General features: G+C 37.9%; 1 protein-coding gene across 3 annotated transcripts in view; it reads right to left on the reverse strand.

The window, feature by feature from the left end:
* Positions 1-4,314, reverse strand: part of LOC131251564 (protein VAC14 homolog) — a 64,077-nt gene extending 59,763 nt beyond the window's left edge. Inside the window, exons 1-3 of one of the 3 annotated variants that reach the window (XM_058252334.1) lie at positions 3,875-4,314; positions 3,659-3,772; positions 3,129-3,194 (exon numbers count right to left, since the gene is read on the reverse strand). In XM_058252334.1, coding sequence (XP_058108317.1) covers positions 3,129-3,194; positions 3,659-3,772; positions 3,875-3,964 — 270 coding nt within the window. In that variant the 5' untranslated portion in view covers positions 3,965-4,314. The remainder of the gene's footprint in view (positions 1-3,128; positions 3,195-3,658; positions 3,773-3,874) is intronic. The other 2 variants (XM_058252333.1, XM_058252332.1) reach the window with 2 other exon arrangements.
* Positions 4,315-14,439: the final 10,125 nt, after the last annotated feature.

Raw genomic sequence — 14,439 nt, forward strand, 5'->3', positions numbered from 1 at the left:
ATGTGTTCAGTACTGTAGGTTCACACCCCAAAATGTAAGAATGGATGCTTTTTGAAATTTGAAACTAGCTCTTGATAATTAAAACTTCTTACAAGAATTTGAATGGGGAAAAATCCCCTACACATAACTCATTCATTTTAAGTGAGACTTGAGTGAGCTATGCAACACACACACGTTCTATTGAGTTGGACGAGATCCTCTACCTAGCATTTGCGAATCATGCAAGGACAAGGTCTACATGCTGAGGAAGAGCTGTGTCTGCCTCTCAAATCTGAATTTGAAGGAGAGTCATTATAGGAAGAAGTCAGAAACTTTGAAGAGGGCAATGAATGTTTGCCAAATTTATTTAACCACCTAGCCCAACTATTACAAGCATGCCCCAAGAGCAAGCAAGTAAAGTAGGGTCACAGCTCTATCCTCCAGCACAACTATATATAACTTGGAATAGATTAAGCTTTTCCCCAACAAATAAAGGCCAACATATGGCTTGGAATAGTTTAAATATTCTATATATTTAAGTTTTTCCAAAAATATAGGTCAATAACAATTACATTTAACATGAAGTAAATACATTTATAATACTATTATACTATTATTTAAATTTTCAAAAAGTATAGGTAGATAACAGTCATAACATCAACCAATATATCATCCCTGATATCTGTTTTTGTGGCAATCAAGATTGCTTGGCAAAAGTTCAATGGCAGACTGCATACCTAACATCAACCCGCTACTCGAGTCTAGAATCGGCACAACATATCACTCTCAGGCAGAGTTCACAGTATTTGCTATAATTTCTCATCATCATGGGCTTCTCCCAAGTATTTTGCATAGACTTTATGAATCTTATTTTGTCAATCAAGATTTGAAACATGAAATCTCATCATTTGATTGGCAAAGGTTTGATGATTGGCTGCCCGCTTGATAACAAACCCCTCCTTTAAATGAGCATGGGACCAGTTCACGCACTACTACCAGTACGAGGCAGAATTAGAATCCATTGCTGTTTAAAGACAAAATTAAACATATGCTTGGACTTTCAACTTCCAAATTCTAAAGCTAAAAGTCCCAAATAGATGAAAGTTTTCAGGATCCAACTTGATATCAACCCCCCTCCTTTAAACGGGCAAGGGACCAGTTAGCGCACTACTACCAGGCAGAACTAGAATCTATTAAAAGAATTAAACATTCGCTTGGACTTCCAACTTCCAAATTCTAAACATAAAAGTCCAAGTAGATGAGAGTGAAACAAACAAGTCCAAATCAATATCAAACTGTCAATTAGTGTCATTAATCAATATCAAACTGTCGATTAGTGTCATTCTCAACATTTTCATCTTCATCTCCATTGTAACCATATTTCCATCAAACTGGTTTGGGCATGGAAATTACTATTGAGTTTTCACACAAATATCCTCCAAACTATCGATGTTTGGTATATTCTCCGTCGACGATGGGTTCATTATTTGCACAGTCCACATTGTCACAACTCGCAAGTAGTGGATGGGTAACCACGTTTTAGAAAAAGGTGGTGAACCATTGTTATAGTCTAGTATATTCTCCATCGATGATGGGTTCATTATTTGCACAGTCCACATTGTCACAACTCACGTCTCACAAGTAGTGGATGGGTAACCATGTTTTAGAAAAGGGTGGTGAACCATTGTTATAGCATAGCCTAGAAGGGAAACACACACACATGTTTAATTAATTAATTAGAAAAAGGTAATGAACCATTGTTATATTCTACCACAAACATATACACCAATGTTATAGATTAAGGCATGAGATGAATGTATTAGAAAATCAGTTTGGTTTCAAGCCTGGGATGTCCATCACTGGAACTATTTTCCTACTTTGAAAATTGATGAAGAACTATAGAGGAAATAAGAAGGATCCATGCATGGTCTTTATTGACTTAGAGAAAGCATATGATAGGATCCCTAGAGAGTTGATCGAGTACGCGTTGGGAAAGAAAGGAGTTTCAAGAGGATATATTGGCACGATTGAGGATGTGTATGAGGGAGGGTAACAAATGTGAGGACCACTACAAGAGAGACAAGTTCGTTCCTGATTATTGTAGGCTTGCACCAGGGGTCAGCATTAAGCCTGTAACTTTTCACATCAGTTATGGATGAGTTAACGAGGCATTTGCAGGAAGATCCCATGGAATATGTTGTTGGTAGATGATGTAATTTTGATTGATGAGATACGGGAGGGTGTAAACACAAAGCCAGATTTGTGGAGGGATGCTTTAAAATATAAAGGATTTAAAATTGGTCAAACTAAAATAGTGTATTTAGAGTACAATTTTAATAACAATAGGAGTGAAAACAAGGAATTTGTTAAGATTGTTGACCTGGAAATTTCCCAAAATGACGACTTTCAATAACTTGGGTCAATAATTCATGAAGGTGGAGAGATTGAGAACGATGTTGCCCATAGAATTCAAGCTAGGTGGAAGAAATGGAGATATGCCTCTGGAGTTTTATGTGATCATCATATACCACTCAAATTGAAAGTGAAATTTCATACGATAGCTATAATAAGACTAGCCATGCTTTATATGACAGAATATTGGATAGTTAAGGAATAGAATGTTCATAGGATGTGTAGCTAAAATGAGGATGTTGAGATGGATGAGTGGGCAAGTTGAGGAAGGGTAGAATTGGAAATGATTGCATTCGAGGGAACTGCAAAGTAGCACCAATAAGTAATAACATGAAGTACACTTAGATGGAACTTTTGTATCTATAACCAAAGCCTCATCTTAGAAGTTGATGGCTGTATTCTTTACAGAAGCTAATGACATATCAAAGCTCTAGTGAAAGGAGTGAGAAGAGGTCCCTCATAATCGGTTTGTTGATGCCCCTTTCTAAGCATATTATTTCCTTTTGTTTGCTTTAGTGAAGTTACACGCACACTCGCGTGGTGAACCAACCTGGAATCAGCTCCTAGCAGTTACAACCCAATATATCTGGACCTATGTTCAATATGATCAACATGTTCTACTTATTATGTTGATATATTTTGATATCTTCTTAATATAACCTTGAAAAAAAAAAAGATATCTTCTTAATATAAAAGCATGTAATTCACACATTCAACTGTTTGGCTCAATTCCTCACCTCAAGATGTTGAGCAGCTTCTGTCGCCAAACCTACAGCTGCCGCAGCAAGTCCAATCAATCCACCCTACAAAATTTTTTTTATTGATTAATTAATTAATTAATTAAATTAAGAAAGGGAACTAAAAACAGTACCTAGAAACCAGGGGGGAAAAAAAGTAAGAATGTTCCCTGTTATAGTTTAGTGGGGCCCAGATGAGCAGCAGTCAGATAATCGGAACCATCTGTCTGGTGGGTGCAATACCATGGATGAACTATGGCACAAAAATCACACTGACCGGGTGATCTGACCATCATTCAGTGTCATTCAAATAGGCAGTTGAAAACAAGAAACGGTCGATGGTCCACAATTGATGGGAAAATAATGTCCACTAACTGGTAGCCAGGATCATCCACTCCGTGTAATTTTGATTATGGTGGCCCGTCGACAGTAGTGTGCACAGTCTCATTCATCCAGCAATTGATCGTGCAGGCCCCACTTAAAACACTTAAAGAAGATTTTAATAGAGAACTCTTCCTCCCTCCACGCACCTTCCGATGATTCACTTGTGAGGAGCGTGCGAACTCCAATGTCAGCAGACTTATCACCGCCGTTATCCGACCATGATCTCTCGCCATTGCTAGCTGCTTCACAATCCCTTCTAACTGAAATTTCAAAAAATAAAAATAAAAAAAAATCATTCTCCACCAAATTCGAAAATAATAATAATAATAAAATAGACAATAAAACTGGAATTACAGAAACACCTCAAGAGCGGCATTCTTGCGCTTCTCGTAGAGCTTGTCAGCGAGGTTCCGAAGAACCGCTGCCGGAATTATCGAAAGAGCGTCCGCCATAACGAAATGGGCAAAATCAAAGGAGAAAGATAGAGATGCGTTTCCGAATCTTCTAGAAATGGTATTGGAAAATCCCTGATTTGAATTTCCGAGAGGGCGATCGCAGAAGAAGAAGGTAGGGTTTTGGAATTTGCAAGAAAGAAAAGAAAATCTCCTCTCTCGGAAAGGATTTCTAGGCTTTCGATTGAGGATTGTTAGTGGGCGGTCGTCTCCTCCACGGCGTTTAAACGCTGGAGGGAGACAGGTTTGGGTATTTACGGAAATGCCACTGGATTTTTCAGTGAATGGGCGAAATTGCCCTTCCCAGGAAGTCGTGGGATCCGGAGACTGATACCATCCAGGCTTCGGCGGGCGGGAGAACAGCTGAAATCAGAAATGCCGGGGCGATTCGCGCGAGGAGAGGGAGAAGGGTCTATTCGCGCGAACCTGCCGGTAAAGAACACGTGTGAGAGATCCTGTCCGTTGATCAGGTGGGACGATGTGAACGGTGGGTTCCAGCATCTGTGCTGTGAACTCCTCTTCCATCTGCCCTCGTCTAAATGCTAAGTAGGTTGGCTCGGTATGCCCCACCACTTAATGATCACTGCCGTTCATTTAGATCACGTGATTTTATATGAATCAGATAACAGCGATCCTCGCCGCCCCTGTGGATAATGAGTTCAATAGTATCTAACTCACAAGCTTTCCTTGGCCCTTCACGCCGCACATGTGGAAAAGGCGAAATAGGGGACGCGGATTGGCTACCGACGCACGGTAGCGAGGTGGCTACTGGACAGTGCTATGTGGGCCTCATAATGATGTATGTATTTTATCCACGCCGTCCATCTGTGTTTTCAGATCATTTCAGGGCATGAGCCCAAAAAATAGGCACATATCCATCTCAAGTGGACCACACCACAAGAAAACAGTGATGGTTAAACACCCACCATTAAAAACTTCCTATGCCCCCCCTGTATTTTTTATTTTCCATCCAACCTGTTGATTAGGTCACAAAGAACTGGATGAAGGGAAATCACAAAATAAGATTCATCCAAAACTTTTGTGGCCTCTAAAAAGTTTTTAATGGTGGTTGCTCAATCACCACTAGTTCCTATGGTGTGGTCCACATAAGATTTTTACCTGCATCATTGTAATCTCATAGTCTAAAATGACCTGAAAAAGTGGATAGACGGAGCGGATAAAATATATACATCATAATGCATCCCATATAGCACCATCCAGTAGTTACTAGTGAACCTTTGGTAGCCAATCCGCGTCCGTATTAAGCGTCTTTGTTAGATTCATTTGCTCCTTGCACTCGTTGAGGAGAGATTCACTTGTTTCTTGAAAATTATACACCTTACGAATCAAAAAGATTAGATTCAGCCCTAATCAAGCTTGTGATAAACTTTGTTAGTTTCAACATTAAAGTTGTAAGTTTGAATGCCCATTGTGGCGTTTGTGAGTGTAAAACAGCTACTTTCTATAAAAGCTAAAGTGTTAGAAGATGTAATATCATCGCATATAATTGCATTTGAAACTTCTACACTCCCTGCACGTGTGGGATGGAACTTTGCACGATAATACATGGGACAAAGGTGGAGGGGCACCTACACCAATAAGCTGGGCTTGATTTCCTAGTCTTTAGGGTGGACCTAATTTTCCTGGATCCCATGGGATAATATAACAACGTTTAAAGTGATGATTTAACATAGTAGTGAATGTCGTGTTCAAATTTTAATAACAGCAAATATGCCTTGGTAATATATTCTCCCACGGTGGGTTCAAAAAATTAAGTCCGAATCACGGTCTAAGAAATCTCATCCATCCAACTCAGGAATTGGAAAGTCAAGCACAGGTTATTTATGGTGTAGGTGTCACTCCAATCTTGTCTAATATGTTTTCATGCGAAATTCCTTCTTGCACATGCGAAGAGTGTTATAATCCCTCAATATACATTAATACACCATCATTTACCGACTCGAGCTTTTAGATAAAGTGATTATTTAATAGTGAGTGTGAGTTTGTGTAAAGAAAATAAATTAAAAATTAAAAAAAAAATTCATCAAGTGATTTGTCACCGGGCTCAGTTATTAAAATAATTTTTGGTTGATAATTATGACAATAAAAGAATTGAATTAGATATACATTTATGTATAAAGCAAGATCATATGATTCTAATAATATGGGGCATATCCTTAAAAAAGAGCATTTAGACTCAAAGCCTTGGACACTACCTTTAGAGGTCAACTCAAAGCAAGAAGAGAGATTTTCATCCTCTTAACAGGCAGTTAAATGAATAGATGGTTGAGATAGAGAAGGCAACACCGGTTCACATTAAACTTGTAAATGGCTAAATATTCTATAGTTGGGATCTTTCAGCAAGGCTACTCTCAAGACAAACATCCCATGTTAAGGCCCATCACATTAATGGTTTGGATCATAGAACATGGGCCCCACTCTTGCAAAATGAAGAGGAGAACCTATTACAGGAATTATCCCCTAGGCATTGCTTAATGTCTATACGTCTCATAAAAAAATCACGCTTAGCATAAAAGGTCCAACAGTCAATAGTCGGTCAATGCATACATTTGTTAGACTGACTTTTGGCCTAGGGTACCACTTTCTGGTGCCTAGATTACTTATGGCCCGACCTCACCCAATATTGGGTGGCCTTTGTCATGGGCCCACCTTGATGTATGTATTTTACATTCAAGTTTACTGTCATTTTAGGGCATGAGGTGAAAAAAGAATAAGTCCAAATCTTAAGTGAACTATATCATAGTAAACAGTGGTAATTGGCCATTAAAATCATTTTGTACCCTGATCCATAACTCAAGTGGTAGATTGAGTGAAGATACTTTCGTTTTAAAACTAAGGTCGTTAAATCCATTCTCCCGGGTGGCTAGAAAAAAAAAAAAAAAACTTTTTTTGAGTTATAAAAGTTTTAAATAAGTTAATATTTGCTTTTTTTACCTTCATTTAGGTTTGACGGAAAATATGCATTACCACGGCTTATGGGAAGATTTTAATGGATTTCCTTCAATTTTGGACTTGTGCCCAAAAATGATACGGTAAAATGGATGAAATGCATGGATATAAAATACATATATCATGGAAGGGCACAGGGTAAGGGCCCCATCATCTTGGGTGAGGCCGAGGCCGCACCTAATCGGCTCTCCTCTTTCGGTACTTCGTGCTTGCTGTCTGGTCTGGATCTAACTCACTTGTGACATTTTTGGCTGGTTCAACTGCGTGAGTGAGTACACTTTAGAAAAGCTACTCGCGGCAAGAGAGGCAAACTGGTGAATCGCAGGGCATATGCCAACTTGGCACACGTGTGGGATCCGTCTACGTGGCTTGTGAGGACGCAGTTAGCCTACGCTGTCGGAAAACCAGGGTGGTTCGTTCACTCAATAAGTGACCTCACGTGCGGTTGAAATAGCGTACTGGCAGGTAATACCCCCTACAGGCCTAGCTGGAGACAGTCATATCAGGGGCTCTGTGGAGACTTATATATTTTATCCATGCCGTCTATTTATTTTGATAGATCATTTTAGTCCACAAACCCAAAAACGAGACAGATTGAAGACACAAGTGGGCCACACCACATGAAGAAGGTGATTGTACTCTTACTGTTGAAAACTTACTATGACCCACCGTGATGTTTATTTGCCATCCAACCTGCTATTAAGGTCACAGAGACATGTAGGAAGGGAAAAAAATAAATATCAGCTTCATCCAAGGCTTCCGTGCCCTTAAGAAGTTTTCAACAGTAGGTTTTAAATCTCCATTGCTGCATGTTGTGTGGCCCACTTGAGCCTTATATATGCTTCATTTTTTGGTTCATGATATAAAATGATATTTAAACATTGATGGACGGCGTGGATAAAATATATATATTAAGGTGGCCCCATAGAGCCCATAACCGTCCGTCTCTAACTAGGTACCGGTAGGGGTAGTACCCAATCCACGCCCTGGCAGTTTTCTTTCTAATAGCCCATTTTCCCCACATGGGTATGGCCCACCTGATGAGGGGATCGACCTGATTGATTCGCCAGAACACTTTAACGGTCGGATCCACCCGATCCCATATCTCGCATGTGGCCTTGATTTACCTGTTCAGTCCCTCTCGATTCCGCGAACAGTTACTTTTCCTCGTAAAGGAAAGCACTTTTTAACTTTTTCTTTACGATCCCTGTCGACACTATTCCCGTGCACTTGGCACACCGCACACGTGAAATTGAATAAGATTGTTCATCACATGGGCCCCACTTTTCGAAATCGTAAGATAGAGAAACACAGCTGCGTGCAAGAGTCAGGCCAGTCGTTGGAGGAGGGGCATGGCGAACCTAAGACGCGCGGAAAATCAAGAACGTCCACTCATCGGGTGGGCTACAGTCGGGTGTTGAATGTACGCTAGCCATATTTCTACATCCATACTTTTTTCTCACACACGTGTCCCACTTGTTGAGTGAGTACGCTTGGCATTTGGGCCAGAGCGTGTCCTTCGCTTGACCCGTAGGATGAACGGACTGGATCATGCACACGTAGTGTATTGGCACGTGTGCTGCTGCAAGAGCAACAACGGACATGATACACAGATTGCCCACAAACCAGGGTGGTGTGGCCCACTTGAGTTTGGATCTCCCTTCTATTTGTGTCCATGCACTAAAATGAGCCGGTGAAATGAATGGACCAAGTGGATATGAAGCAAACATCACGAAGGGCCCTATATTTTCTGGGGTTACAGGAATCGCCGGGAACCCCCTGTTGCAAACAACCGGCGTCCCTTTCGGTGAAAGAAATGCAGATACTGGAGATTGCGTATCTAGTAAAGTGTGCAGGGTCCACCGTGATTTATCTATTTTATCCACTCCGTCCATCCATTGTACCGGATAATTTTATGGCTATAAAAAAATGAATCATATCCAAATATCAAGTGGACCACACCGCAGGAAACAGTGTGAATTGAATGTCTACTGTTGAAAAATTTTTAGGGGCCACAGAAGTTTTGGATCAAGATAATTTTTTTTCCCTTCATCCATGTCTATTTGATCTTATGAACAGGTTGGATGACAAATAAACATAACTGTGAGCTCTGGCAAGTTTTCAACGGTGGAAACCATTATTCTCACTGTTTCCTGTGGTGTGGTCCACTTGAGTTTTGGATATACTTCAATTTTTGGATCAACCCTTAAAATGATCTTTAAAAACAGATGGACTGCGTGGATAAACCACATACATTCACAGCGGGCATAAAAGAGTTTACTTAGTATGATAAAAGCAATTGGCCACACATTTACGAGATCGATCCAATCAATAGGTTTGAAGGAGACGATCCATATTTCCATATCACAAGGAAAAGAGTCGAATGAGGCCCATCATATAAACGGTTTGGATCATTGAAACATGAGAGCACAAGTCCCACAACCAGAGACTCATTGCAAAAATAGCCATACCTCAAGATGTGTAGTAGGAAACCCCAGTCAAACCTTTCTCACGACCGCTTTTCCACCCATTTCTCATATTGCAAATCCCTCCCCCCTCTCTCCCTTCCAATGAAAAAACACATGTATAGGTTCAAAGAATATACAAAATGAGCAACGCTCCTATGTTAGTTTACCAATCTTTAGGAAATGGTGGCCTCTTCAAGGTACAAAAGTCTACAAAAAGCCAAACGGTCTAAATCACTGCTCAATTATAAATAGAGTATAAGCCAAAAATTACATTAAGAAGATTATAATAACCAAATATTCAAAAGAAAAGATAGTAACAATGTTTGCAATCTCGATAATATCAATCAATATACGAAACACCACTGGAATACATCATTTTTAGCACATGGATTATAGTATTGTAATATATATTGCATATTATATATATATATATATATATATATATATATATATATATATATATATATATATATATATATATATAAGAGTCATGCTCACTTGTGCACCTATGCACGTGCGCACCTTTGCACACGTGTTATAGGCGTCTAATCCGAACGGTCCATGTGTTGCGAAATCCCATGAAACCTTAAGGACAAATTTTCACCCTACTCTAAAATTCTAGTGGGCCACAACAAAGAGAGATGCAAATCAAAGGAGGAAACTGTTTTCATTTTTCATAGCCCACCAGAGTTTTGGTTCTTTGCTATAGGCTAGAAATTGAGCCAATAAAATTTCAACTGGTGCCACGTCAAGTAGACTGATTTTTGTCTGTGCCCAGGTAAGATGGTGTGCAGGTAAGCATTCATATATATATATATATATATATATATATATATATATATATATATATATATATATATATATATATATATATATATATATATATATATATATATATATATGCAACAACAGTTGTTGCATGCAGCAACCGCTGCTGCATTATCCAGCAACTACGGCTAACGGAAGGCCCCACAATTCTTCCAATTTCTATTAAAAAATTAAAAAACCTTTATAAATTCACATTTTTAAAAATTAATTCTTTGACTTCTGACCAACATTTGCAATATTAATTATATTATCAGCTAATATTATCGATATCACACCATGGTGATACAAAATATCACTAAAATGCATCTATTTCAATATGATAGTATCATGATATATCACATTGTATCAATAATCCTATTAGTACAATGCCATATTTTCAAAATATCATATATATATATATATATATATATATGGTTGTATCAACGATACATTCAAATGTATCCTTGATATTATTGATGTTGACAATGACATTGACCCTCATTTATTTATTTTTTCCCTCGATTCTTCTATCCTAATCCATTGAGTGAATTTGATGAAATCCCTTCGATTATATAAAAGAGAAACTGGATTAGTTTTTTTAAAATGAAAATTAAGATTGGAAAGCGGGTGAGCTCGATTTTAAAACGAAGACTCTTTTATTTTGATTTCGTTTTTATGTAAATCACTTGTAATCAGTAGAAATAAGATGAAGATCCATTATTTTGCACATTTTGTATGCTCAATCATGGATTTTAATATCCAATTTAAAATTTTGGAGAAAATGAAAAAATTACTCGTGTTTTCATACATTTCTTTAGAATTATAAATGATATAAATTAATTTTAAATATAGTTGCATTACTTTTGTTATATAGTGTATAATTTAGGGCTTTATACAAATGAAATCTAATATGTGCACTTGCTTTTTGTGATATTTTTGTTTCTAATTGCTTATTGACGTTTTTTTTAATATCTTTAAAGTTTCGTTGAAAATTTTGACCAATTTCTTAATGTTTCCTATTGTAAAATAATGAAATATTATGTATTACATCTGATATTTCTCAAATAATACTCGATATGTTTTCATATCCTAAGCGAATGAACATTCGTTGATACCGATAAAAAAAAAAATTTGAATATGTTGGTGAGTAAGTGGCTCCCATATTTTTAAAACTCATTGACTCGACTCAAAACTCAATTCAAGCCAAGTCACCATGAAACTCGTTGGCATACGAGACTATTTTGACTTGAAGAGACTCCGCAATGCGGTTCATTAAATTTGTTCAATTTGACGTGACTTAGCATAACTTAACCGGAGTCACTCATTAAGTGAAGGGATTTTTAATAAAAGAATTGTAGCAAGAGACATGATTTGAATGCAAGACTTTATCCTTAAAATGTGTATGATGTTGCCACCTTGTCATACACTTAACTAGTGAAAGGTACAAATGTTTTTTTTTTTTTTTTTTGTTTGTTTGTTTTGTATTCATGGAATTGCAAAGTGTTAACTTAAATACTCCATAACTTAGCTTCTGTATCAAGTCAAGTTGAATAGAGTCTTCATATAACCGACTGAATATCAACTGGAGTTGAGTTTTCGAGTTTTTTACCTATGGCAACCCTTGAAGAAACAAACATTCACTGACAACATTTCATTACATGAATGAATGCAAAGAGAAACAGAAAAGTAAAAGGAAGAGAACATAGAAGTGCTATAGATTTTGAAGATGGGAAAGATAGTGTTTAGACAAGCAACATGGGTGACAAGGTGAGCCTTTGTAGGCTCACTCTTTAAACACATGCACATAGGAGTTGTTTGATAGCATGGATTTGAGTGTATTTGAGTGCATTCAAAATCCGAGTCATTTAGAATCAGAGGTATTTAAATTACATAGTTTTATTGTGTTTTAAAATTATTATTATTATTATTATTATTTTGTGATCTGGAATCACGTGGCTCTTTTTGCTCAGTTTTAATGGCAAGAGGGTTGCGTGTGTAACAAGGGTGTCGGTAGGCTAATAATGCATTCTACACATGGCATACTGATGATATCATAAAACAATCGAATTATCTACTGCATCACTAAAATTACATCAATAGAATGATCCGAATAGTCCAAACATTGACCATGTAAATCAATGGTTGAAAAACATTGGTGAGTCCCTTGTTTGTGTTCCTATGCTTGTGGCTCACTTAAGGCTCGAAATGTTGTCACTTTTTTGCCAAAGTATACAATTCAATGAACTTATTACAATCATTCTGTCAAATATCACATATGTACACTAATTAGGGATATTAAAGTCGATTTAGTAATCAAATCTAAATTCCTATAAATATATTATAAAATGTCAATATATTTCTATTTTTGGATCCTAGTGCATTTCAATTACAAATTGTCAAACACAATCGAGGATTTTGAATCACCTTGATTTGTGATTTGGAATTCAATGCAGTCCAAATATGTAACGCCCCGAAAATTGGCTCCCAAGTACATGAACTTTGATATCGAATTCTCAGGTATTAACTTAATAAAATGCACATGCATCCTCATTCTAATTCACATTAAGTCTGCATACGAATAATCAGAGTTGCACAATTCAATTTAGCGGAACCAAAGTGAGGCAGAAATAACAAAAATTAATAAATATATGGCAAACAGTTAAAGTACAACTGAAAAGTGGTGTTCGCCCTGATGAGGATTATACAAGCCACAATATACACACCCAAGATGATTAAAGTGTAAAGTTTTCAGTTTATTCCACATTTTTCGAAATATAACGGTGGTGGCGCAAACCGATCTAAGCCTACCCGCCGAAGGCCTTGATAGAAACTGCATCGATAGTATGCCTAGTTGGTGTTTTAAAACACCGTCCCAAGTGGGAGTGAGTGGCTAACTCAGTGGTTCCATTAGTTCTAAGTTACACATGCTATCGACACAATCAACGCAGTCAATGATAAATAAGAATCAAACAATTCCTAAATACTCTTGTTAAATGTGGATATAAAGATATGACATGATGCATGCCCTTTCCAAACAACACTCTCTTACACGCGACTCTGACCACCTGGTTCGCAAATGACAACAATTCCTCAACATGCGACTTTAACGCCTGTTTCGCCACATTCTAAATTAATACGATGCGATGAATGATCATGTTAGCCAAGTAATAATTAAGTTATATTCATCCAGCATATTGACGAAGTTAGGATACCGGCATTATATCACGAGTCCTTATCTGGATCACGTGACTTGTTACCGCATGGAGCGACTTCTTACCATTGTCCATTGATCCAACTTTAAGTATCACACATTTATCTTATAAATCAACAATTCCAAAGATACGGTATAATACCTAAATGTATGATGATCAACCCGGTATAGGTCGTCACCCAAACCGAGTATGATCACTCCATTCTAAGGTGCAAGCTTATCACATAAAACCAAAAACACATAAGGAAAGGGCTCGTCACCCAATTTCATTCATGCCCGAGTCGTTCGAACAGTAATCTGGCACGGAACCATCGACCGGGTAGTTTGATGGGAATCGTTCGAACAATGGTATATCACCTCCATTAGTGCTCACTGGTCACTACGGGGAGGCTTGTTACCCCAATATAGGCCGAAAGCTCGGACACGGTGTCTCATACCACCATGGCCGGCTCATGAGTCTTAGGGGATCATATTGCACTAACGGTTATGAGCGGACCATCCATTGGAAACGTGATATCTTATATTCAATTTGATCTTAACATACATTGTGAACATACATGATCAGTCGGCTAATAGACTGATTTGATTGACCTTGGAGAACCTCGGCGTAACCGCCATTAGGTGCAAGCATCCCGTGTAGTCCAGCTATTGTTAGTTGTCCGTATTCACCCGGGTCGATCGAACAAACCTAGGATATCCGCCTTAACTCAGGTCACCCGTTGATTTGGGCGATTTACCGACTGACCCGACATTGTAGAAATCATAAGCATCGCTATGAACTAAACACTGCATCATGCAATTATAACATACATACTACTACGCAACGACCTAGGCATTTCATCGAATATGTAAGCATCAATAAAGTAATACATTCACTTAGGCGTTTCATCAAACACGTGAGTACTAATGAAATAATGGATTCAATCACTTACACATTTCATCAAACATGTGGGCAACAATAGAGTAATACATTCATTGGAGCATTTAATCAAACACGTGAGCATCAACAAATCAACGCA

Source organism: Magnolia sinica, chromosome 7, assembly GCF_029962835.1.
Source record: "Magnolia sinica isolate HGM2019 chromosome 7, MsV1, whole genome shotgun sequence".
NCBI lineage: Eukaryota > Viridiplantae > Streptophyta > Magnoliopsida > Magnoliales > Magnoliaceae > Magnolia > Magnolia sinica.